General features: G+C 41.3%; 1 protein-coding gene across 1 annotated transcript in view; it reads right to left on the bottom strand.

The window, feature by feature from the left end:
* The window catches only part of F9 (coagulation factor IX), a 33,865-nt gene extending 11,605 nt beyond the window's left edge, over nucleotides 1-22,260 (bottom strand). The window contains exons 1-6 of the mRNA XM_061408512.1: nucleotides 22,044-22,260; nucleotides 15,607-15,770; nucleotides 15,385-15,409; nucleotides 11,087-11,200; nucleotides 3,853-3,981; nucleotides 1,275-1,480 (exon numbers count right to left, since the gene is read on the bottom strand). Of these exons, the coding sequence (XP_061264496.1) occupies nucleotides 1,275-1,480; nucleotides 3,853-3,981; nucleotides 11,087-11,200; nucleotides 15,385-15,409; nucleotides 15,607-15,770; nucleotides 22,044-22,131 (726 nt within the window). The 5' untranslated portion in view covers nucleotides 22,132-22,260. The remainder of the gene's footprint in view (nucleotides 1-1,274; nucleotides 1,481-3,852; nucleotides 3,982-11,086; nucleotides 11,201-15,384; nucleotides 15,410-15,606; nucleotides 15,771-22,043) is intronic.
* Between the last annotated feature and the right edge of the window lie 937 nt (nucleotides 22,261-23,197).

Genomic DNA, 23,197 nt, shown 5'->3' with positions numbered 1-23,197 from the left:
TTCTGGAGTATCCTAGACAGTAGGATGGCTCTTCACATTTGGAAAAGACAAGACTGAAACCTGGTGCTTGGTACCTCTGCAGTCAGTAATCTTACTTCATAAGGATGAAATAGCGAGTAAATGTGTGTGGGGATGAGTGATCTTGAACACTCCAGATGACCTTACCTAGGCTGATAGGAAGGAGACAACAGGTGCACTCACTATTAAGTGTGCAGCAAGGAAGACATGAAAAGATTTGTAATGATGGGTCTCAAATCTAGCCCTTGGTTACCTCAAAAACATGGACAGGTGATTCTCATGTGTGTTGTCTGCAGATCACACCTGGAGAAAGGTGGGACTAGGTACCATGAGTCCACTGTTTGGTGTTTTGGACCCTAGCTGCTGGGCTTCCCTGGTGGCTCAGATGGTAAAGAATCTGCTTGAAATGCAGGAGACCTGGGTTTGATCCCTGGGTCAGGAAGATCCCCTGGAGAAGGGAATGGCTACCCACTCCAGTATTCTTGCCTGGGAAATCCCATGGACAGAGGAGCCTGGTGAGCTAATGTCCACGGGGTTGCAAAGAGTCGGACACAACTGAGCCACTAACACACACACACCCTAGCTGTTATAACAAGTTTGTTTCCTTTGGACCAGTGAGTTTCCAATTGTACAGTGTGTCAGAATAACCTGAAGGGCTTGTTTGTGCTCAGATTGCTGGGCCCTACCCCCAGAGTTGCTGATTCCTGTAGGTCTGGGGCACAGCATGAAAATGTACAGTCCCAACAAGTTCCAAGGTGAATCTGATGCTACCACACCTTGAGAACTACAGCCTTGGACCAAGCCCCTACCTCTTATGCCCTGCCTGGGTCCAGTACCCCAGTTCTTGCTTTAATCCTTCCTGAGTTCTTTTAAAAATGCCTTCGAAATACTCCAGTTTCTCTGGACCTAGAGACTTTCTGACTCTGTCCATTTCTTCCAGGGGCTGAAGCTGAAGTAGTACCCAGAGCCCTAGTACTGGTGACCTCGCTTCCAGACATCCTCGTTGCTTGTTAGAAATCCTGTTGTGCCATGTCCTTGATGCCAAACTCTCCTTGGCCTTGTTTGGTAGCTGTCCCTGGATTTCTCTCTGAGCAGCTCCTCATCTATGGGAATTTCCTCATCCTACTTTGTGCTGAAACCTGCCTAAACACTTCCCTCATCCCAATAGGTCTGACTGATGTCTAGTCTCAGCCTCCCACCTGGCCCGTCCCTTTTGCACTGGGCTCCAGTTTTGACACACCATCAACACTGAGTACCTGCCAAGGGAATTGACCTCTTTCAGCATCTTCTCCACCAACCACACGACTGAACTCATCGAATGATTGGTTGCTTTGAGTGATGTTATCCCAAATTATTTCAGCTTCAGAAGAATTTTCATAGTTCGTATTGGAAAAAATAGTCTCAGCACGGGTGAGCTTCTTAGAAATATGTGAGACAGAGACTCGTCCACAGGGAAATGGCACTAGACAAATGGAAAAAAAAAATTAGTACTCTAGTATTTCTCATTGGCTAGCAGACAAAAGTCTGGCCCATCCTTGTCATGTCTGAGAAGCAAGCCCATCGATAGTTTTTAAAAAATTGAATCAATGAATATAGTCTCAAACTAAGAGGTTAATTGCATTATTTCCATGGAAAAGTTTTCAAACGCTTCATGAAAAGGACATTTGGCTCAGGAATCTGTCATCTTTACAGAAACAGAAGAGGTGTTCCCAAATCAAATTTCCTAAGACTTTATCTTCCCTGGTGGCTCAGACAGTAAAGTGTCTGCCTACAATGCGGGAGACCCGGGTTCAATCCCTGGGTCGGGAAGATGTCCTGGAGAAGGAAATGGCAACCCACTCCAGTATTCTTGCCTGGAAAATCCCATGGATGGAAGAGCCTGGTAGGCTACAGTCCATGGGGTCACAAAGAATCAGACACGACTGAGAGACTTCACTTTCACTTATATGAAGTCCAATGACTTCCTGTTTCTTTATGAAAAAGTTTTGTTTCCAGGTACTGTCCTTGAATGGAAGTCTGGGGATTGGTGCCATATAACCTTGATTTTAGAATTTGGTAAATGGGATGTCTGCTCCTTATTGTTAACAAGATTTCATTTTTGAGGCCACACTGCATGGCTTTTGGGATTTTAGTTTCCTAACCAGGGATCAAACCCAGGCCTCTGGCAGTGAGAATGCAGAGTCCTGCGCACTGGACTGCCAGGGAATTTCCAGGACTTCTTTTGTAGACCAAAATGCCTTCAAAAAATCCACTGGGGAGAGGTCATTGTGATTTAATTACCTGGCTGTTGAGTATTAACTAAATAAATTATTAATATGATTATAACCACCACATCTACTTGGGCACTGGCTACCTTTTACCTTGGGTTGGTTTATTTCCTAAAGAAAAGAAGTCATCTACTGATACACTGGGGACAAGCAGAATGGAAATTTGTAGTCAAGCAAAATCACTTCACATTTCATTTCTCACTTTCCTTTTATCCACATTCCTTATAACAGACATTTCTATAGCAACCAGCTGTGGCAAAGTATCATGAAGACAGCATGTGGTTGGGAAAACAGGAAATTAGTTCAAAATACTTATGTATAAATATAAATCATCAACATTGGCTCAAGAAAAGGGACCATTACTATTGAAAGGCAGAAAAGTTTATTTTAGGTTTGGCTTATTTATTCTGCTAAAACTAAGGCTATATTCAGAATAACACTTAATAGTTGGAGGTGGTTCTCTGTTTTTTCTCTTTCTTATAACAGAAAAGGACTTAAAACGATTTAGCTACTATGCTGTCTGTCTACACTGGAAGTTAGGTTTCAAAGGTAAAAACAGATACACACATACTTCTCCCTAGGTAGGCTAGTTTGAAGCTGTGTATGTCAAGAACAGGTAGAAGGATGGGAGACAGGCAGGTCTTTGAAGCAGTAGACTCTTTATTTTAGTGCAATCTATATACTCTTGTCTTCTGGTTCTTTCTTTAATCTCCTCTGCCAGGTTCATTGCTAAGATAGGTATCAAACCCAGTTACAGAGGAATGGTGTGTGATTTAATGTATCAATTTAATAAGCTATCAGGCTTTGGAAATGCAAAAGAAATTATATCTAGTTTGCTTCAAAAAAGCCCTTCATTTATCAAATATAATTGATCCTGTGGAGCCTACATCAAAAAAAAAAAAAAAAAATCCAAGTTTCTGCTGCCCTCATTTCCAGAGAAGAGCAGTGTGAAGAGTGGACATGATCTCCACACACCAGTCAGCTGTCAATATGATGGCATGGTTGACATAACTGGGAAACATTGCTTTGTCCACTGCTGTATAGATTGACTGTGCTGATCAGCTTGACACAACTCAGAACAGATAGTTGTCAGAACTATTCTGATGCCAAGCGTGTAAACTCAGGCTGAGAATGAAGGATAGAAAATAACTTTCTCAGTGTAAACCAGCCATGCTAGGACAGATCATGCTTAAAATTCACCAGCCTTGTACTAGAAGCCTATCAGTCAAGCACATATGTATCTTCTATTTTTTTATTACAGGATTACTACATTAATTTGACTTCATGAATTATAGATATACATGCAGAAATCACACAAATCAATTGCTTCATGATATAAAGGTCAAAGAAGAAAATTGGGTGCAGAAAAGAAGATGGAAGACAATTACAGAATTTCTATTAAAAATGATGGTGCAATTTGAAAAATTAATTTGCCCATGCTACTAGTCTTTTCTGTGATTTCAAAAGGAAGTAAAAACAAGGAACGAAATTATGTAGGGTGCTAAAAGTTCAAATATGGATTTGGAAAACATATCTGCTGAACTAAAAAAACAACTTAGATTTTGACCTGCTGGTTCGCAGGACTTTTGGTCTTCTGCAAGTCGGTATCCGTCAGTACAGGAACAAACCACCTTGTTATCTGTGTCCCTTTTACAAAACTGCTTGCATCTGCCATTCTTAATGCTGCATGTTGCATCTGAAAGAAAGCAAAATCCACAGCAATAACATCAAGTAACATACAATTCTAAAAAGTACATGAAACCACTAACTCTGGTACAGGTCAAATATAAGCTGGGAGCATTCGTGGAGAGAAGTTTGTGAGCCTTGAGCTAAGAGTGGCGGGGGGGGGGGGAGGATAAAATTCTTAGTATGGCATAAAAATGGTGGCAGCAATATATGTGATTTGGTATAAAACTGAAGGTGTAGATATGCTATTTTCACAAAATTATAGACTGCAGTGAAAAAAAGCTGCTTATTAGAGTAAAACAGATCCCAGAAAGTACCCAGAACTTTGGTATGAGTTTTCACAAGGTGACTTCACTTGTTTAAACAGTAAACAGATCAGTACAGAGGACCTTATCAACAGCCCAGAAGCTCTCCTAATTCCCCCTTCTGGTCACTACTTCCTCCTTCCCAAAGTTACCATACTCTGACTTCTAACAAGGAATTAGTTTCACCTGTTCATGAACTTTAAGGAGATGCTCCCATTATGTACTCTTCTGTGTTCCTCAGTTAACATTTTGTTTGTGAGCTTCATCCATGTTGTTTTGTATAGTCATAGTTCATCTACATGCTGTGTAATACATTCCATTGTATGAATATTACTACCTCTGTTCACCATTTTACTGTGGATGAATATTTGAGTTTCCAGTTTTTGGCTCTTATGTTTAATGCTGTAATGAACATTCTTATACATATCTTTTGGTAACATATGTGTGCATATTTACTGGATCTGTACTCATAAGTGCAATGATTGGACCATATGTTCAGGCTTAGTAGATATTGCCAAATAGTTTTCTAAGATAATTATACAAATTTAGATTCTCACCATCAGCATATGAGAGTTCTAGTTGCTGGATATATGCATTGTTGATACCTTCTCCCACTCTGTGACTTACCTTTTCACCCTAAATAGTATATTTTGCTGAATACAAGTGCCTACTGTTAATATAGGAGAAGGAAATGACAACCCACTCCAGTATTCTTGCCTGGAGAATCCTCTGGACAGAGGAGTCTGGTGGGCTGCTGTCCATAGGGTTGCACAGAGTCGGACACGACTGAGGCGACTTAGTATGCATGCATGCATTGGAGAAGGAAATGGCAACCCACTCCAGTATTCTTGCCTGGAGAATCCCAGGGACAGAGGAGCCTGGTGGGCTGCCATCTGTGAGGTCGCACAGGGTCAGACACGACTGAAGTGACTTAGCATGCATGCATGCACTGTTAATATAATCCAGTTTTTCAAAGCAAACTTGAAGCTGGCCCTGGTGGGTATGTATCAACACAGGAGAATGAAATAAGGTCCTTTAAGGGAGCTAAATGCCAAAAACACTATGTGTTGGCAATGGTAAGCAGTCTAGTGGCCCATATTTTCTTTATTCTCCTATACAATCTCCCTTATTCATATAATATATCTTTCTTTGTCTCTTGTAATGCTTTTGGTCAGAATTCTATTTTATCTGATAGTAAGATGGCTTTGCCAGTTTCTTTGTGTTAGCATTTACCTGGCAAATCTTTTTATATCCCTTTATTTTATCCTCCTGGTATAGTTTTATTTTAGGTATCTCTTTGATCAGCAGCATATAATTAGATTTTTAACTCCAGACTGAAAATTGTCATTAACTCCAATTCACATTAATTGTGATTCCTGATATATTTGGCTTGTTCCTGCCATCTTATTCTGTATTTTCAAATTCCTGTGCTTTCCCTTTGTTTCTCCAGTGCCATCTCAATAACAGGAAGTACCAGGGTTCAGGGCTTGCTAGCTGAGACCTGCTGAGTTAAGAGAAATAGGCTCTGTCCCAGGACCGATTTCTGTCTGTAAAGCAGTGCAGGAATACAGTGAATGGAAGGCACCTTCCCGTTACCTACAGGCCTAACAGCAGTAGAGCATTCAAGAGAAGTGCTTGTTTGTCAGTGCAGTTAGAATATGCACGGCTGTGTTAGCCACCTGTTATGGGCCACCTTAGTCGCCCCCAGCTTCACCCGCGTCTGTCCCAGCCCCGTTGGTGATTTGCTCTGCGTGGACTTCCCTTGGCTTCATCTAGGTACTGCCTTGAGTGGCCTGGCTCAGATCTGTATCGTGGGCCTCTGGTCTCTTTGCTTGATGCTCCCAGATTGATGCTGAGGCCCGGGATGCCACGTGGCCTCTCAGGGCCCCAGTGCGTACAACGTGATGATGCCGGGGAGTTAATGCCGCACAGGCTGAAGTGTTGACCATCGAGAGATGTATACTGGTGGACAGATTCTTTTACTTCTTCTCCTCTCTGAGACTGACTCTCCTGAGGCCAGCTCACGTGGCTTCTCGGAAAACAGTCCCCAGAGATCAAGCAGTTAGTTGCAGGTGAGGAGAGATGACTCCTACTCTTGGCTCTCCTTTCCTCATTTCTCACTCCCCCATCCCTTACTCTTGCCCACCTAGAATCACACCTTAACGCATAAGCTTGTGTCATAGACTCTTTTTTTTTTTCCCTTTAGATTTCAGGCTAACAGAACGACTGTATGGTCTGTGAGTATATTACGGATTTGTGAGTGACAGATCTAAATTTATGAATTCCATTTTATGTAGGTAGCATAGGCTAGAGTAATGATTAGTTCATGTTCCTTACTGATCTTCAGGAAATGAGGGAAGGCAAATCAACTGTTACCAGGTAGACAAAGGAACCAGCCTAAGCTTTACCCTTTGCTGCCAATAATCCACTAAGTGCAGAAGCCAAAAAGATGGCACTTCGTCTTTTTATTTATTTATTAAAGACCTTTCTCCTCACTAACGGTAGTTACATCGCTGGCTCTTCTCATGCTACTAGCAATCATTTTGTTGCTACAAAGCAATACTAGAGTGTGCAGCCAAATCAAATACCCCTGTAGGGAATGTTCAGTCAATATGAGAATGTTCGAAGTTCACAGAGGTGGGTGGCAGGTGCTGACCAGTTTGGACCTGGCCATGCACAACAGGAATGGGTAAAGTTGAGGTGCTTTTCCTGATTCTGCGTCCTTGGCTAAGTAACTAGACCACTACATCCTTTTCCCCATTTGTCACTGCTCTTTGTGGCCTAGTATGTTGCTGCTGCTGCTGTCCTGTGGCTTGGTTTGTGCACACAGTGGGAAATATTGCTGTCCGACCAGCAGTCTTTTGACCTCAAGTAAAGATCTTGAGTCTGGAAAGAAAATAACAGCACAAGGAGTTCCAGTGGAGACGTCTGTAGTCCTGCACCTTGGGGACAGTCACTGTGGGACTCAGTCATCAATTGTTTCTGGAGCACTTGGACATTAGGCCCCGTGTTGGGTGTAGATTCTCCCTGGTTCTTTGGTTGGTTGGTTTAGTCACTCAGTCGTGTCTGACTCTTGCGACCCCCATGGACTGGAGCCTGCCAGGCTCCTCTGTCCATGGGATTTCCCAGGCAAGAAAGTGGAGTGGGTTGCCATTTCCCTCTCCAGGGCATCTTCCCAACCCAGGGATTGAATCCAGGTCTCCTGCATTGCAGGCAGATTCTTTACCATTTGAGCCACCAGGGAAGCCCCTAGAATATCTGTGGATGGACATCTCACAGTGTCTGTTCTTCTCCCTCTATGTTAGCACAAACACCTCTAACTCCCTTCCTGCCTATAAGTTAGTGTGTTCTGCTTCATTTTACTCTGCCTTCATCTGCCATGATATATTCACAGACGGGAGAACCAAAACTGGGATGAACGATATTCTCTTTAACAAGTTTATCAACTAAACTCAAGGTATTTTCTTTTTTTTTCTACTCCATAGAAATACACAGTATATTAGTAGTGTCTGTGATTTACCAAAATGAAAAAAAAAAAAGTGTTTCTGTGCTTGTTTTTCTTTCCATCTCTCTTACTGTGGGGAAATGCCTCTTGTACTCTTTAGAAGGGACAGGAATGGCCGAACTCTTACGGACTTCAATTTATCTGAAAAGGACTCAGATGGGATGTGTATCTGGGGACACTCAAGTGATCTTTATTCCAGCCAGAGGGACACAGTAGCCAGTTAATTGTTCTAACTAGAAAGCATTCCCTGAATGTTTGCACCTCTCTTCCCTGGAGAGGAGTCCAATGAACAAGAGAAGAGGAAAAAGAATAAGGTCTTAACAATGGAAATTTCCTTCCCTTTCAGACACTGGGTGAGGCCAGGGACTTGGGGCACAGATACTCCATGAACTGTGCTTTTTTTCTAGTGGCTTCTAGTTCAGTTTGAAGCAACAGCTTAAATGGGAGTTTGTATATGCTTTTGCTTTCCTCTAGTGCCTGAGGTAGAGTTTTTTGAGAGAATTCCCACTTTGTTTCTAAACTAAGCAAGCTGGGACGATTTTACTAAACCTTGGTCAGCTGGGCTCAAGATACCCTAGAGGCTAGGGTTGTTGGTGGCTGCAGTGTCTCCACAGAGCCATGACCAAACCAAAATGTGGTGAGCCTGAGGGGCCTAAAAAGGTGCCCATTGTAGACTTAGCACTTTTGCTGTATGGACCATAGCTTCATGCACATAGCAAAACCTATCATAGCAGTTTGCTGCTTTTATAACTACATTCCTCTGGGCTCTCTGCCTCTTTTAAAGTGTCTTTATGTTAAAACTAAAGACATTTTTTTGTTCAATTGCTAAGTCATGTCTGACTTTTTGCGACCTCATGGACAGCAGCATGCCAGGCTTCCCTGTCCTTCACTATGTCCTGGAATTTGGTCACATGTTCATCGAGTTGGTGATGCCATCCAACCATCTCATCCTCTGTCACCCCCTTTTACTTCTGCCCTCAATCTTTCCCAGCATCAGGATCTTTTCCAGTGAGTTGGCTCTTTGCATCAGGTGGTCAAAGTATTGGCGTTTCAACATCAGTCCTTCCAATGAATATTCAGGATTGATTTCCTTTAGGATTGACTGGTTTGATCTCCTTGCTGTCCAAGGAACTCTCAAGAATCTTCTCCAGCATCACAGTTTGAAAGCATCAGTTCTTTGATGCTCAGCCTTCTTTATGGTCCAACTCTCACATTTAGGAGTATTTAACATTAAACATTATTTTCAATTTTACTTTGCCACGACATGCCCTTCATTCTTAATGGAACCCAATTGAGTCTTTCATTCCATCAGCTCTAATAATTATATTATTTAAGGTGATATTCAATCAGTTTCCATAAGCTTCCAAGTAGCAGGATCAGATTTATCTAGGTCCATCTGAATTTGAAATTGTAACCTTTCAGATGCTAGTAGCACTTCGGAGATGTTGAACCAATGAACATGCCCATAGGAAAGGGAACCCAGGCATCGGAGTGTCCCCACACTGTAAAGTCTGAGGGAGTGGGAGTCCAAGCTCAGGGTACCAGTTCACCCACCTGCATCTCCTTTTTTTCTTTCTTTTTAAATGTTTTTGCCCTGCTGCCTTTTCTTTTCCCTGTCTTCTATTCCTTTTAATCTTTTGGAACTCAAAGGAAGATGATCAATGGATTTCTCTTTAGCACTGAAAGGATTTCTGCACAGTATTAGAGACAACTTTCCCCCTTCTCTATAGGACAAGTGCAGCTGCTGCATTTCATTTTGTTTTAATGCCCTTTTCATCTGTGTCAGGTGGATTGCCATAACGCCTAAATAGAGTCCTGCTAGTTTTCTACTCTTTTCCCTTAGTCATGTAGTCTGTAGTGTTGAATTCTTTCCCTAGGACTGCACCTTTATTCTTCTGGAGTTTCAGAGTAGAAAGAGAATCTGTCATTAGCACTGTATGCTTTTCACAATCACAGTACCAGTAATCCTGCATCCAGAAGTAATAAACAAATAGGTAAAGGACTTTGGGGTTTACTGTTCCAACTGCCAAAATCTCAGAAAAAAGGAAGCCTAGGCTATGCAAAGAAAAGATGCACAATGACCCTAGATTTTCTATATAACTCCAGTATATCAATTTAGTCAAATTCAGGAATGAGTTCTGAATTTTGTCAATAAATTTCACATGTGAAGTGGTTCTTATGGGTGGAGAAGAACCTATTATAAGGGAGACTTGGCCTTCCCTACCCCAATTCTGTACTTAGTTGACTTCTACTGCTTTGTTGATATTTTAGTTATGAGTTCAAATGGTTTTATTGCTCAGTTTTCTTTGCATTTTGTGGATTGCAGTTAGAAGCATGGGTTTTGGTCAGATAAATTGGGAGTTCAGGTCCTGGCTGAACCGTTTACTGCTTCTGTGATTTTGAAATGTTTGAGCTGCACTTTCCTCATCTGTGTAGAATGGGGAGAATAATGGTTGTATTGAGGATGAATAAGATAGTGGAACACCATTACCAGTTCTGTGCATGCATGCGTGCTAAGTCACTTCAGTTGTGACCAACTTTTTGCGACCCTATGGACTGTGGCCCACCAGGCTCCTCTGCCCATGGGATTCTCCAGGTAAGAATACTGGATTGGACTGCCATTTCCTTCTCCAGGGGATCTTCCCAACCACAGGACTAAACCTGGGTTTCTTATGTCTCCTACATTGGCAGGCATGTTGTTTACTACTAGTGCCACCTGGGAACCTACCACTTCCTACTAGTTACCAAATACTACTGTTGCTCTTCATATGGTTTCTTGAACTCATCCTGGAAACTATGACCACAGATAAAATGAATTGATCATCTTTACAAGCTTTATAAGTATGTTTTATACAATGGAATATTATTCAACCTTCAAAAATAAGGAAATTCTGTCATATACAACAATGTGGATGAGCCTGGAGGACATTATGGTAAATGAAACAAGGCAGTCACAGAAGGACAAATACCACATGATTCCACTTATATGATGTATCTAAAAATAGTCCAACACATAGAAGCAGAGAATACAATGGTGCTTGCTAGGAGCTGGGGGGTGGAGCAAGTGAGGAGTTGCTGTTCTCCAGGTTTCAGTTATGCAAGAGGAATAAAGTCTAGACATCTGCTATACAGAGTTAGCAATATGGTATCATAAACTTCAAAATTTGTTGAGTGTAAATCTCATGTAAAGGGTTCTTTACCATAATTTAAGAGAAAATTATGGTACATACATATTGCATTTTCCAGTTGCATCTGGTTTCAAAGGGAAATTTGGAACCACCAGTAATCCAAAGATAGTTACTTACCTAATTCACAGTTCGTTCCTTCAAATCCAGCTTGACACCAACATTCATAGGAATTAATGTCATCCTTGCACATGCCGCCATTTAAACATGGATTGGATTCACACTGATCTCCATCTTCGAGGTAGATTAAGAAGATGAATTAGCAGATGCATTGGTTAGAATACCCAATCCTTCCTTCACAGACTCATAGAGAGGGGAGCCTAATTTTAGGGTCAGAGCAGGACTTCTGACCTGGAGATCAACTGCTTATGGGATGCTCCTGTTTTCCTAAGTTTCTAAAAATTCTAATAAAGGTTTTTAGGCTAACATTGTTCTAGGAAATGGCCCTAAGGAAGGCATGTGGATTGTTTATGAAACTGGAGGGAGGAAGATGAGGGAGAAGAAAGTCTGAGTGTAGAGATATACTCAGCAGAAGGTAAGAGGAATTTTCAGTCCTTCTTTATAGAATGATGATGGAGTTACTTCTAAATAGAACCATGTTGTTTCAGCAATCATCTACGTGTTGTACCCAGCTTGTTCTATTGCATGTCTTGTAGAGCAAATTGAGCTAGGTAACAGCAACTCCACTCAGGGAACTGGCAGCCTTGGCATGGCACACATGCATCTACTTCCTCATCTCATCATTTCACTGTTAAGTAGCCAGTGATGGTTCCAAACAGCCCAAAAGGTGCTCGACTCCTGAAGGATTTTCTACTGTCTATGATTAGGTCCCAAATGGTTTGGTAAAGAGACAAACAGCTTTCAGTACAAAGAATTAAGAAAGAAAAGCTTCTGAAAATGTGCTATGTTTTTATATAGATTGGCTATGTTTCCTTCCTATCTTTCCTGAAGTTTCTACATTCGTAGCATTCTGGAGAACCTTTGAAGACACTGGTCATCAGAAAACAGGAGCAAGGAATAGGTAAGAGGGGAAGGGTCAGGATGAGAAGGGAACCCTTCAGTCGGATTTCTCAGAGCTCTGCCTCAACTCGTAACTCTAAGGCAGCTTCAGGGGAAAGGGGTGAAGAGAACCAGGAGGGAGGCTGGTGTGTCCTCTGAGCAGAGGAAGAGCCCTGAAGAAAGCCAGGAGCGAGATCAGTAAGGCTTGATGTGTGAGTAACCAAAGAGTAAGAGGTAAAGATGACACAAGAATAAAACAGTGAGTGAAAGGGGGCAATTCAAGAGGAATTTCTAATGGTCAGTCATATTTTAGAGCCAAGATTACTGACTGGAGCCCTGCCTGCTGTAGGACAGCAGTAGTGTGTCTATCATGCTCACTGTCAGGAGCGTGTATCCAGGTCCCACTGGCTGAGGGCTAATAACCTTTTCTCAGAAAGAGTCCCTCTCTGGAAAATCTGCTTGTTGTAAAAATTAGACCTTGTCCCCTCTGCCCCTTGATCCAATGTGCTTTTGCACAGATACTTCAATTTGTTCCAATTCTGTGAAAACAAAATACGTTATCTCTGGTTTATTATTATTGATGTTCAGGACTGGTCTAAAAAAAACGAGCCACATTTGCACTTTATATTGCAGATGAACAGAGCTGAATTATTTAGGATGTTTCACTGAAAAGCTCTGGGCTTGCAGCCAGCTACACAGCAACTCATTTGCTGAGACATATCTTTAAAATGAGTGTCATTTTATCCTGCATTTAGTCCTCCTTTGGGTGCTTGTCTGTGTATACTTTGGGCTGAGGCAAAGCCACAGACAATAGGAGTCAAAGACAGCAAGGGAGAAGACCTTGCCAAGTGAGAGCTTCCTGTTTAAGGCTACTCAGTGGTGGTTTAATGAATGTTGCGATCTGAAGGCCGGCAAGGGCCATAGAGAAAGTGGGGGTTGGGCAGTAAAGAATTTGGCTGCTCTTCTGGGCTCCATGACTCCCCAGCTGCATGACCTTTGGCAAGTCATTTAACTTCTCTAAACCTCAGTTTCTTCTGTAAAATGAAGTTCATAATGCTTTGCTCACAGGGATGGTGTGAGGATTAAAAGTGATAGCCAGTCTGCTGGGCAGACTCTGGCTAATGTGGTTGGGCAGTTTTTCTCCTTCAGCCAAATTCTTCCCATGGTAAAATGATGGCAGAGGGTAGGGCAGGAATGAGGGACCTGCATCCCCATTGTGTGAGAAGGCCCACACAGGAGAAAACAGCAGAGGCTATTTGGGGTGCTTGGGAATCTCAACTGCAAAGTGAAAAGGAGCATGGAATTGGGTTTTCTTTTTCTTTCTTCTTGTTTTTGTCTTGTTTTTAGTAGACAAAGCAGTACTGACAGTGTAAAAAATTAATAAACAGAAACCTCAGTTAAATAGAATTGAGAGATCAGAAGGGAGAGCTCTCACGCCCAATGATGGCAGAGCCCAACAGGAAGAAGACCGACTCCATCTCTTTCTTGGCAAGGAGTCAGCCAATGACAAGCCAGGGACTCTTTGTTTACTGTACCAGGTGGCACTAGTGGTAAAGAACCCGTTTGCCAATGCAGGACATGCAGGAGACGTGGGTTCGATCCCTGGGTTAGGAAGATCCTCTGGAGGAGGGCATGGCAACCCACTCCAGTATTCTTGCCTGAAGAATCCCACGGACAGAGGAGCCTGTGGGCTACAGTCCATGGAGTCACAAAGAGTAGGACACGACTAAAGTGACTTAACACGCACTTCCTCCCCACTTCCTTTTCCCCTCTTCAAAAGAGTTCTCTGCCCTCTGTCCTCCAGGAACTTGCACATGGCTCCCAGTGGTTGAAGACCCTGAATTATGATTCTCCGCTGATCCTGAATAAACCCATCTTTGCTGTAGTCTTTTTCTTTCAGGTCAACAGCAAAATCATGCCCTTGATGCCCTTCCAGGCATCATGCCCTTCCAGGTTTCTTTACCTGAGTTACAGTAAACAACACAGCCTGTGGCCTAGAAGGCAGGGGCCCAGCTTCATAATATGGTGTTAAAGAGGTACTGATGAAAGGCCACCTGAGGAGGGTATGGGCAATAAAGGGAACAAGAGAGTTTTTTAAATGCAGCCAGGACTATATGCGGAGGAAAAGTAGAAATTGATTTGCTTTTAAAAAAGACAAGATTCAGAGTTTTAAATAGAAATAGAGAATGAAAAGACTTGTTTGGACTAACTGTAGTGGAATACCTCAGTAGAAAGTTGGCACGGTAGCATTCATTATTAAGGACAAAGGCAGATAAAGCAAATGTAACAGAGTGGACCTCTTCTTCCCTCATGATTTAAAAACAAAGTGGAGAGATAATTAGTCACAAGAATATGAATAAGTCCATTAGTGTTCACAGAATGGAATCTGGGAAAATAGAACTGATGGAATTCAGTGAATTGGCTGTCCAGGGTAGTTTCTGTTCATGCACATGGTCTTAGGTAAGTCAAGCTGGGAAACTTAACACTGCCTCAAAATCCTGCTGCTAGATTTTAAATTAGTGTTAAAACTTAGTTGTCATTAAAGTTGTGACGTTTACTCCTTTTTCAGTTCATTCAGCAAGTATTTTCTCAGTGCTTCTGTACCAGATACTGTTTGAGATACTAGGACTGTATAAATAAACACAACAGTTGAATACACCTGCCAACATGAAGCTTTCATTCTAGCAAGGTGGGAAAAAGTAATAGTATAAGTAAGACTATTATATGATACCTCAGATGGTGAAAAGTGCTATGAAAAATAATAGAACAGGATACAGTGTCTAAAGTGATGGGGTTGTGGGGGGAGGCAGGTTGACATATTAATAGACGATCAAGGCAGGCGTCATTGAGAGAGTGATATTTGGGTAAAGACCTGAGAGGAGGTGAGGGAGTGAGCCTACAGGAACCTGGTAGAAGAATCTTCAACATGCAAGGAACAGTCAGTCTAAGACTCTAAAGTAGAAGCAGTTGTAGCACGTGCAAGGAATAGCTGCAGGGCCAGGATGGTTGGTGACCTGAGTGTGAGGGGAGAGCAGGAGGAGTGGAGGTCACAGCGTGGGGCAATCGGGAGGGCCTTGTAGGCCACCAGAAGGAGAAAGGCTTTTAAGCAGTAAACATTTAAGTCAATCAGCATTTTCTGATTCTTTACTGAGGATTGTAAACTCTCATTCAGTCCCAGATACAATTCTCTTTGGTTTCTTCCTTCTGGATTCCTGAGGTGGAACCATGTTCCTTTTGAAGCCCTAGGGAGGAGTAAGGTTTTCTGCCAGCAGATATCTCCATTATCTCGGATAGTTACCATTCAATGTTGGGTAAAAACAATTTAACTTATTTTTCTGAGCCCTTTTGACACAGAGGAAAGCAATACGTAAATCTCGAATGTTTAATATACCCGGGAGAGGATAAAATGAATTGCTTACCAACATATTGCTTCCAAAATTCAGTCTATAAAGAAAAAGAGGACAAATTAATGGTACTATTTACAGTGTTTTTGATTCCTTCTCTATTATAGTATTTATAATATATATACATGTATAGATTTTTAAAATTCTAAAGGGAAATATGGTTTTTTTCCCTATTTTTCAAAAAGGTTTTTCTATTCTTTGTTCTGCATCTGAAGGGTATTATGTGGAAATACTCACAGTTTTCTCAGTGTTTTCAAAAACTTCTCGTGCTTCTTCAAAACTACATTTTTCTTCTTTACATTCTCTCTCAAGGTTCCCTCGAACAAACTCTTCCAATTTACCTGAATTGTACCTCTTTGGCCGATGGAGAATTTTGGTGGCATTTTCACGGTCAAGAAAAACTGAAATTTAAAAGAACTGTTTAGCTTTAGAGGAAAGAAAATATCATGAAAATTAAATACATCTCTTAAGAAAGGCTTTGTTTTTTAATCCAAGTAATCCCCAAACCAGTTTATCTTTGGGGCATGGAGCCAAAATCTATGATGTTCTCATGAAACTGTATACATATTGAGATTTAGGAATTAAAATTCAGTTTTACTTTTAGTCAAGAGAGCTCCAGTAATAAAAGGTCAGATTTTCAATCGTATTTGAATTTACTCTGGATGAAAAAGAAAGTTCTCAAGTAAGCAGTTAACTTCACACTTCGTCATCATTTGAAAATAGCTAATTGCAGATCCTTGCAAGGTGATCCATCACCCTGGCCGGGCTGTGTTTACAGGACGCAGTTGCCCAGATGACTCGGCAGCACGTTTCTTTTGGAGGAGCGGAGGCCTAAAGACAATCCCGGTGTCTCACTAGATATTAAAGAGAAACCCCTGCATTCATGTTTTTTATTTTTTCAAACTTCAGACTCACAACCCCTTAAGTTTGCATGTGTTCTAGGAATTCCAGTGACATATGTCATTCTCTCGGATTCAGGATGTGATTTATTTTAGCTTTGACTGCCTAGCCTGTAGGAACACTCCTGAACACTGGAGGATTAAGGTCTCTAACCTAATTCTCCACCCCTTCCCCCACCACCCCTCTCCAATCTCAGTCTCTTCTTTCTGTTTCACTCTCTGTCTCTGTGCATGTGTCTTTTTCTAGATAGAGAGATATAGATATAGTATCTATATTTATAATTAATGACAGGAACTCAAGAAGCTGCCTAGAGTTATTCCTTTCCTTAGGAGAACATCTGATAGCATCTCAACAGGACAAGGTGTTTATAACATGAACTTTCCAGGGCATTTTGGGACTGTTTTCTTGTTAGTGCCAAAGAGGGAAAAAAAGAAAGGAGAAGAAACAACTAAAGTCCTTTATTTCCATTGCAGCTGTTTGCTTTATGGAGCCTGCTGATCACTTGATAGTCTCTCCCTTTTCTCTCACTCCTCAAGTCCCCTTGGGCTTTACTTTCCCCCCGAATTTAGCTTAGACTTTTTCTCTTCAACTCTTCCTTTGTCAACTTTCTCTATTTCCTTCACCTCTTCTTCAGTACTTAACGCCCCACAGTCCCAACTGCTACGTCAGTCAGCCAGGTGCCCTGGGAGAAAGCCACAAGCTGCCAATGGGTGCCATGGCATATTGATGCCTCCCAGCCTCCACCATGCCCTCCTCTCTGCTCCTTAGTTCTGTGCTTGGCCCTGGGCACTCCTACAGTAGCATCTGTGTCTGTATCCATTTACAGTGCGATCTAGTGGAAAAATAGGGGGTTGGAGGCAGAGCAGACACACCTGGATTTGAATCACATGTCTTACCAGTTATTGGCTATGAGACCTCAGGCAAGTCACATAATCTTTGCAGCTTAACTTTGTCAAGTGTAAACAGTAGTATCATCAGACTGTCTGCCTCCCAGCATTGCTGACAGGATCAGTGAGATCCTGTGCAGGCTGGTGTGTGGTGGTTATCTCTCTTCCTTTCTACTCCTGTGTCTGGTCTGCCTTCTTCCTTTTCTCAATTTCCTTTTTACTTAATGCACTTTTCTGTGGCTCTTTCTCTTCTTTACTCCATCTGTATAATGAAATGACTCCTGTCAAGATCAGCACTGACTTCCTAAAGGATAATTTTGAACTTCTCTATTTGCTGCCTGCTCTGAAACACTCCTAATTGTTGATCTCTCCCTTCTCAGGGTGCTCTTTCCATGAAATCACTCTCTCCTGGTTCTCCTCTTTGCACTGGCTCTTGCTTTTTTTAATTAATTATAATGAGAGGCTAATTATTTTACAATACTGTGGTGGTTTTTGCTATACATTGACATGAATCAGCCACAGGTGCACATGTGTCCCCTCATCCTGAACCACCCCCCCCACATCCCTCCCCACCCCATCAATCTGGGTTGTCCCAGAGCACCAGCTTTGACTGCCCTGCTTCATGCATCCAACTTGCACTGGTCATCTATTTTACATATGGCAATGTACATGTTTCAATGCTATTCTCTCATATCATTCCACCCTTGCCTTTTCCCACATAGTCCAAAAGTCTGTTCTTCACGTTTGCGTCTCCTTTTCTGCCCTGCATACAGGATAGTCATTACAGTCTTTCTAAATCCCATATATATGCATTAATATACAGTATTTGTCTTTCTCTTTCTGACTTTCTTCACTTTGTATAATAGGCTACAGGTTCATTCACCTCATTAGAACTCACTCAAATGCATTCCATTTTATAACTGAGTAATATACCATTGTGTATATGAACCACAACTTCCTAATCCATTCATCTGCTGATGGATATCTAGGTTGGTTCCATGTTCTAACTATTGTAAATAGTGTTGTAATAAACGTTGTGGTACATGTGCCTCTTTCAATTCTGGTTTCCTTGGGATGTGTGCCCAGCAGCAGGACTGCTGGGTCAGATAGCAGTTCTATTCCCAGTTTTTTATGAAATCTCTACATTGTTCTCCATAATGGCTGTACCAGTTTGCATTCCCACCAACAGTGTAAGAGGGTTCCCTTTTCTCCACATGCTCTCCAGCATTTATTCTTTGTAGACTTTTTGATGATGGCCATTATGACCAGTGTGAGATGATACCTCATTGTAGTTTTGATTTGCATTTCTCTAATAATGAATGATGTTGAGCATCTTTTCATGTTTGTTAGCCATCTGTAAATCTTTTTGGAGAAATGTCTGTTTAGTTCTTTTGCCCACTTTTTGATTGGGTTGTTCTGGTATTGAGTTTGATTGGGTTTTCTGGTATTGAGCTGCATGAGCTGCTTGTATATTTTGGAGATTAATTCTTTGTCAGTTGTTTCATTTGCTATTATTTTCTCCCATTCTGAAGACTGTCTTTCCACCTTGCTTATAGTTTCCTTCATTGTGCACTGACTCTTGTTATTCACCCACCACTTGAATCTATTCATTCCCCTTCTTCTGCCTGCCCCATGAGGTTCAGTGTTCTCCCAGGCTCCAGCCACCAGTTTCAGCCTTGTTCTTCTTCAATCCATACATCTTTGTCAGGGCCAGGACTGGGTGAGGTGAACAAGGCCCCTAGGACACAGAATTCAAGGAGGCATGCTTGCTCAGGGTATGCAAGTATTTTTATGCCCTTCGTGCCCTTCTTGCCTCACCCTAGTCCAGCCCTAAAGTGTTAGTCACTCAGTTGTGTCCGCCTCTTTGTGACCCTATGGACTGTATAGCCTGTCAGACTCCTCTGTCCATGGGATTCTCCAGGCAAGAATACTGGAGTGGGTTGCCATTCCCTTTTCCAGGAAATCATCCTGACTCAGGGATTGAACCTTGGTCTCCTGCATTACAGGCAGATTCTTTACCGTCTGAGGCCCCATCTGAGTCCTTTCTTGATTCAACACAATTTTCTGTGCACTTACTCCTGCCAGGCACTGTACTAGGTGCCACAAGATTCATGCTCACTCCCTGGATCCTTACACACACACGTTGTTGTAACTGCCGTGTATATGACAGTGAGTTCCAAATATCTACCTCAAGTCAGATAGATCTTTGGAATTCCAGATCATCTTTACAACTTGAAACTGTACATCACCATGTGGCTGGTAAGACCTGATGTTTCCTTAATATTTCTGTCATGCTGGATGGACAATGTGCTCAGTGTTTGCATCCATTATTTCATTCCCTCCTCACAGCTGTTTCATGAGATAGGTGCTGTCATCTCAGGTTTATAAATCAGAAAAACAGAGGTTCAGAGAGATTAAGTGACTTGCCCCAAGTAACTCATTAAAGTGTCACTGTCAGAATTTAGTCGTGGGCAGTCAGACTGCCCACAGTCCATGCTCTTAGGCACTGGGCCATATCCTAGATGCTCAAGGACGTGTTCTTTCCACTTCCTCTAAACCCTTTCCCTATCCATACCCAGATGGTTAAGTCATGTCATTTCTAGTCAATACTTCCATAGTGTCACTTGAATTCCCTTCCCTCTTCTTGTGCCTTCCCTGGATGATTGCAGTGGCCTCAAGACTGGTCTCCCTGTGTCTGGCCGTCCGTTCCTCACACAGTTCATGAGAATGTTGCCACGCCAAGCAGCCTAAGTCAGCCGTCAGTGGTATTCATGTTTACACTTCTGATAACTCCAAATTGCATTCTTTTGTCTAAACTCCTTAGTTTAGGGCCTTCCTTACCTGATGCCCTGACCCTGCCTCACCTGTCATATTCAATATTGAAAGAATACTGAGTTCCTGAAAGATATCACATTTGTTGTGAATCTAGACCTCTGCACATGAGTGCTCCTCTCTGCATAGAATGCCCTTAATCAGGCATTTTAGTAGAATGAACCTACTCATTTTTTAAGACCCGCCTCAAAATATTGTCCCTCTGTCAGTGTCCCACCATTAATATGTTCCTTTCTCTATGCCCCTTTAGTGCCTGGTATGCATCTTATCACGTATTGAAATCTCTCACCTGGCCTCAGGGTACTTTATATCAGAGAGGGAATCTGATTTATCCCCAAGCCCCTCGTACCTTGTGATGGTACCTGGCACCGTAGTAGCCACTGTGTTATGGATTGAAGCTGTCTTTCATTTTATTTCATTCATTCATTCTGAATGAAAGGCAGCTTGTAAAGTCCATACACTTTACAAAACTGAATTGGTGGCACGAAGTAGTTTTGATTGCAAAATTCTAAATTGATGCAGTAATACCTAAGGGCAGCAGCCATGAAAATGCAACATCTCTGTGAAAATCATTCATAGAACCTGCTTTTAGAAGCCAGTGACAGTTTAACAGCAGAGGAGAGCACTGCACCGACACTGTCCATCCTTAGGGAAAGCCCCCTGGTGCTCTGCTCAGGGACCTAATATCTCTGACTATGAGGACTCCACTGCCTTTCTCCTTACCATTGTCAGAGGGTCATATATTTAACCCTTCAAGCTTATTTATTCTTTTCATTATTTACCAAGTTTCTGAAATCCTAGCCCTTTTTTTCCTCTGAATCTGTCCTTTTTTCCTACATCTGAGATCTTCAAGTGTGCAGCAGCCTTCTTAAAACCTCCATCACCTCACCACTTATGTCGAAGGAAGTTTGGATCCTTTGTCCTCCTAGATCTCACACTGATGAGATGTGTATAAAGACTTAGCTTTATGTTCTACTTTGTGAATGTTACCAGCTAAATTTCTTTATCGCTTGACACTGCCCAGTTTGCTGGTTTAATTTAACCTCTGCATTCATGTGTCATTATTTCTGCATTTCAGTGTGACATCATGTCTGGAGTGGGAACCACAGGGCCAGTCTGCTTTCTGGGGATGCTTCGGGTTGGCACCCCTGATCTTGGCACTGTAGATTTGAGTATAATAGGTTGACAAGTAAGTGTGATAAATGCTTCCTGTGAGAACATGCTGTTTGTCTAAATGGGGTAGTTTCTTCTCTGTGTGCCTGCCTTTGGGGAATACATAAAGTCACTGAAGTTGTGGAAGAAAACCAAGTGATGTAAATTGCATTGACTAAATTTGTACTCTTGATGTCAATTCTTGGATTTGCTTTGATGTCCTAAGAGCTCAAGTGAGCATTGAATTTCCCCCTGTGTCAACTCCGAGATGTTTGGAATCAGACAAAATAATTTCTTTCTAACCCATGGAAAACTTCAGTGATAAATAACAACTTATTACTAGAGAGTTTGTTTGTATTCTAAGACTATCAGTTGAAGGTGTATGATTTTATAGACTTTAAAAATTAGAGGTCTGACTCATTAAACAGTTCTAAAATTTTGAACCATGTTATATGTCTTAAAATCAAACTTTTTGTGTAAGTAAAACCATTGTTTTTGCTCTGTTTCCCATTTTGCTTTCAAAGTAATGAGTAAAGAACCCACAAAATGACAATTAATTTTTCTCCAAATTCTGCTGTTTCCTTGTTAAAGCATTTTCCCCCTTTTAATTTTTTTTTTAAACCAAGGAGACAACTATTGTCTAAGGAATTACATTGTCAAATCATAAGCCCAACAGTGTCCATTTAAAAAACATACTATAAATATTGTAAATCTATTTAATTTTTAAAATGAGGAAGACATAGCTACCAGAGAACCAGTACTTACTAACCCATAAGCTAACTACTAGGATCATAAATATTGTGGTCAAATCCTGTAATCATTATATAATGAAGAAGACAGCCCCAGACGTTTCTGTATCTAAAATACAAGCACATTCAATGTAACTTTATAAAGGAAACAAACCTGTACATTCAGCACTGAGTAGATATCCTAAAAGGCAGATGGTGACGAGGCCCGGTGATTCTGCCATGATCATGTTCAGGCACCACATAACCTTTGTTAGTAGATTGTGCAAGTAGCAAGGTTGACCAATTGTTCCAAAGTACAAGCTGAGCTGTATTTACTTCTGGGAAACAGCGTCTATCTCCCTCAGTGGGCTGTTTCCAACGACCTCTTGGATTAAATGAAAAGAGGAGGCAGTGGCCATCGTTAAACTTCACCTCTGATTCCATGGGCTTCTGTCACTGTGGCTGACCTGGGACTGAAGCTTGAACTGACCCATTGTTAGAATAGGGGAAGGTACAATGGCTGCTGTTGCTGTGGCAGCAGAACTCATCTTAGGATCCATTTTGTCCTTGTCAGGGAACACTAATGTCATATAGTTGAAAGCTAAAGAGATTGAAAGAATGAAGTCATTTTGTCACCCACCTTAAAACGTTTCCACTGCTTATATCTGTTGAGTCACCTGGTGGATCTTTTATCTTCCTCCTCATAATGAGGAGTTTATAAACTTCACTGTGCTGTGTACGCATATGGTGAAGCAGATGGGCTCTGTCTCAGAACATATGTATATATGTTTGAGTGTATATATGTATGCATGTATACTTATGTATAGAAAATAAATGTATAAATATTATTATATAATAGTTCATATTTATATACCACTTCACATGTAATATAAAAAATTCATAATAGTATGGCAACATTTACCTGCCATTCTTTGTGCTGCTGTTGTGATACATTTTATTTCCAAATGTTATAAACCCTATATTATTATTCTGCTTTAAGCAGTCAACAGTCTTTCAAAGAAATTTTAAAATGAGGAAAAATATATTTAGTCACATGTTTACCATTATGATATTCTTAATTTTTTTGGGTAGACCCAAATTTTAATCTGCTACAATTTTTCATCATTATGAAAAATTTTCATTAATAATTTTGATAATATAGGCTATTTTATGACAAATTTTCTCAACTTTATTTGAAAATGTCTCCATTTTACCTTCATGTTTCAAATTTGGCTGCATATACAATTCTAGGTTGAAATTTTTTTTCAGCACATTAAAGAAGTTATCCTATTGCCTTCTGGCATGCATTGTTTCTGATGATAATGCAGT

This window comes from Bos javanicus, chromosome X (assembly GCF_032452875.1).
Source record: "Bos javanicus breed banteng chromosome X, ARS-OSU_banteng_1.0, whole genome shotgun sequence".
Classification (NCBI taxonomy): Eukaryota; Metazoa; Chordata; class Mammalia; order Artiodactyla; family Bovidae; genus Bos; species Bos javanicus.
This window is presented reverse-complemented; position numbering and strand designations above follow the sequence as displayed.